Below are 2,981 nucleotides of genomic sequence, written 5' to 3' on the forward strand. Positions count from 1 at the left end.
AAAATATAATTATTACATGATTATTAAACACATAATCGACCAAAATGCTATGTCTCTCGGGGTTTAATATTACAGTTTTGGGTGCTTATCAATGTACGTAAGTGGCAAGTCATATAGCTAAGGTTCAGCCCTAGACACATGAGTTAATGGGTCCGTATATTTATCCCTGATATTGCAAATTGGGATTTAACCTTGTCAATTAAATAAATAAAGTGGAGACCACCCCTACCAATGATCGTTTGCTACGTAGGTGGGGGTCGAAATAGTTTACTCACTCACTTGAGGAAAGGAAAGGAAAGCCCATTAGTGGTCCACTATGGAATATAAAAGAAATGAATGTAATGGATTTTTCTTTTTGATGTGTCTATTTGGTAACGGAAAAGGAAAGGAAAACCTAGAAATGGAATCTATGATGTTTGTGAGGCCAAAACTTAAGAAAGGAAAAGAATATAAAACTACATATTTTTTATTAAACTTTATTTCACCTTTCCTTTTGAATTCTACGACTGATATTTGTACAAAAGCTAAGGAAATGAAAGGAAAATTAGTATTTTCCTTTTCCTTCCCTCTCAAATCCGAGGGTTGAGCCACAGACTCGAAAACCATTTCCTTTCCATAGTTTAATTAGTTTCCACAGGGAAACACAATTTTCTTTTTCATAGCAAACAAACACACTAAACTTATGGAAAAGGTGGACCACACTAGACTTCTCCTTTCCTTTTCATCTTCAAGTGTGTAAACAAATACAACCTAGATTAGAATCATTAGATCCACGTTTTTATATCATTCTTCATCTTCTTCACCATGGCTATGTATCCATACATCACTACATACATAGTGAGAATTGGTATTCGAAATTAACATAAAACATAATAGAGTTCGATGAATTTGAGGGTGTTTAAGGAGGAAGTTGTTCGTACATGTACTTTAACAGATTAGTTTTGGCTCTTTCCAAAAGACCAAAACTAAGTTGGGATAAGCAGGAGCTAGCACTGCCACTTGTCCAATATATACGGAATTCACTTTCCACTTTTGTTTTTAGAAGGCAATTTGGTTTCCCATTTCCTCTACACGTCCATGTAGACAGGGTCTAATACCCATGTTGTGCATAAATTTGATACCCACCAAATGCCACATCAAAAAGGGAGATAAGGGTTATCAAATGCCACATGCCCACATACCCATAGGACCCAAAAGATCAAAATTTTGTCTTGATGAGCAGGGATGTGGCATTTGATTATGAAGCTTCTATGTTGAAATCTATTGGCTCTCAGCAGGCAGAGAATAAGACCAGAGAGATATTATAGCAGGTGGAGATTGATGCTTTTTCACTTAGTCCAGATGATTCTGAATTTAATAGATTGGCTCCTACACCAGATGGTTAGTCAGTTGATGTTCTGGGGGTGAAGACACAATTGAAGTAGATATACTGTAATGTTGCTCGAGTCAATTGCAACTAATAAACCACGGAGAAATACTCGTCCAACATATTGGATGAAAGACTATGTTGCCTATGTGCTTCGTATTATTGAAAGACTTGATGTAGGTGATAGGTTTAACTAACCCAAAAAGCTAAAGTACATATAAAACCTAGGGACCTAAGGTGCTGCACCAAAGACCTGGATCGAAATGAATTACATTGTTTTGCAAGTCATAGCCAACCTCAACATTTTTCTGTTGATAGTTCCCCAGTATAGAAATATAGTCCGAAGACACCATAGCTAGGCAAATTGTGGTTATATTCTTAATCGCCCACGTACTCCATGTTTTTAATTTGAAATCGACACCAGTGAAATGGAAAGTTATAGGTGAGAGATAAGTAAAGTCGTTAGGCTCGCCCATGTAGCATACTTCGAGGAATCCCTCCTGATCTTTGAAATTTGTCTTCTCCAACCTTTTGTTCAATTCTTGAGTCAAAATCCATAATGCTGACCTATTAAGAACGGTGTATGTAGTACCTGAATCAATGAAGGAGCCTCCGCGTGCATAGCTTAGCTCTTTCTTGTAATTAAACGTATCATTTGGAATAGGAAGTCTTAAGCTGCCTACACTTATACCTTCCAAATTTACGAAGTAAGACGTATTGCTTACATCGGTCAATATAGGAGTGGAGTTCCCTGATAGAGAGGCCGCAGACCCGAATTTTATATAGCCATCTGCATGAATATCGTCTTCCTCACCAAAGCAGTATGAAAATTGTTTGATTGTTGATTGATGAATCAAGGATGTAGACGACCTGTCTAAACCAATTGTTCCAGGTGGTACTGTGCCGCTTTTCGCTGCAGGGTCCTCATTGTGATGACCACAACCAATGATAACGTTGTCCATAACAAAATTACCGACCTTTCTACCATTATCCCGGAAACGTAGAGTTTCTGTTCCAATATTACCTTTCGTTGATGAGCCATCCCCATATCTAATTCCGTATTCACATAAGTCTTCGGCGCCACATTTGTAGTCGTCTACCATTTTGCAGAATTCTTCATCACATGTTACTGAAAGATAACTAGTTGATTTCGAAGGATCAAACAAGGGTATGGACTGTGCCGGACACCCGTCACAAGGAACACACTGTAGCCAAACTAGGCTACTCCCCGTGTCCATTATTCCATAAGTTTGAACCTGCGTTTCTTTACCAATATAATACTCCATCACGTACTCCATATATTCCGGTTTTGCTGACGTTGCAATAGTATTAGGAGAGGTTATGTTAGATGTTTTGTTTTCGAAGGATTGGAGCTAATGAGCTAATGAGCAATTTTATCTGATCTTGTCAAGTTTGGGTTATGGAATGGCGATCTAATGGAGTTGCGGTGGATAATGCGTGTTGTGAAACCAGTAGGTTTTGAGGTTGCTGTTTCAAGGGATGAGAGACAAGAAGAGAGATATTAGATAGAGGTATACTATGCATGATAGAGTAGCAGAGATTGTTGCAGCCATGACTACAAAAAATAAAGATGGAATACTGAAAGCAGAGTACT

The 2,981-nt window shown here is 38.1% G+C and overlaps 1 protein-coding gene across 1 annotated transcript; it reads right to left on the bottom strand.

Moving 5' to 3' along the window:
• Window positions 1–1,590: 1,590 nt before the first annotated feature.
• On the bottom strand, window positions 1,591–2,652 carry LOC147495557 (aspartic proteinase nepenthesin-1-like). Its single transcript, XM_086568408.1, has one exon. It carries the CDS (start codon window positions 2,650–2,652, stop codon window positions 1,591–1,593), a length of 1,062 nt encoding a protein of 353 aa, XP_086424534.1.
• Window positions 2,653–2,981: the final 329 nt, after the last annotated feature.

This window comes from Coptis chinensis, chromosome 6 (genome assembly GCF_015680905.1).
Source record: "Coptis chinensis isolate HL-2020 chromosome 6, ASM1568090v1, whole genome shotgun sequence".
Lineage (NCBI taxonomy): Eukaryota > Viridiplantae > Streptophyta > Magnoliopsida > Ranunculales > Ranunculaceae > Coptis > Coptis chinensis.

Bases quoted from the DNA above. Each gene is read 5' to 3' on its own strand.
- LOC147495557 (XM_086568408.1), bottom strand. From the start codon at position 2,652: ATGGAGTATTATATTGGTAAAGAAACGCAGGTTCAAACTTATGGAATA.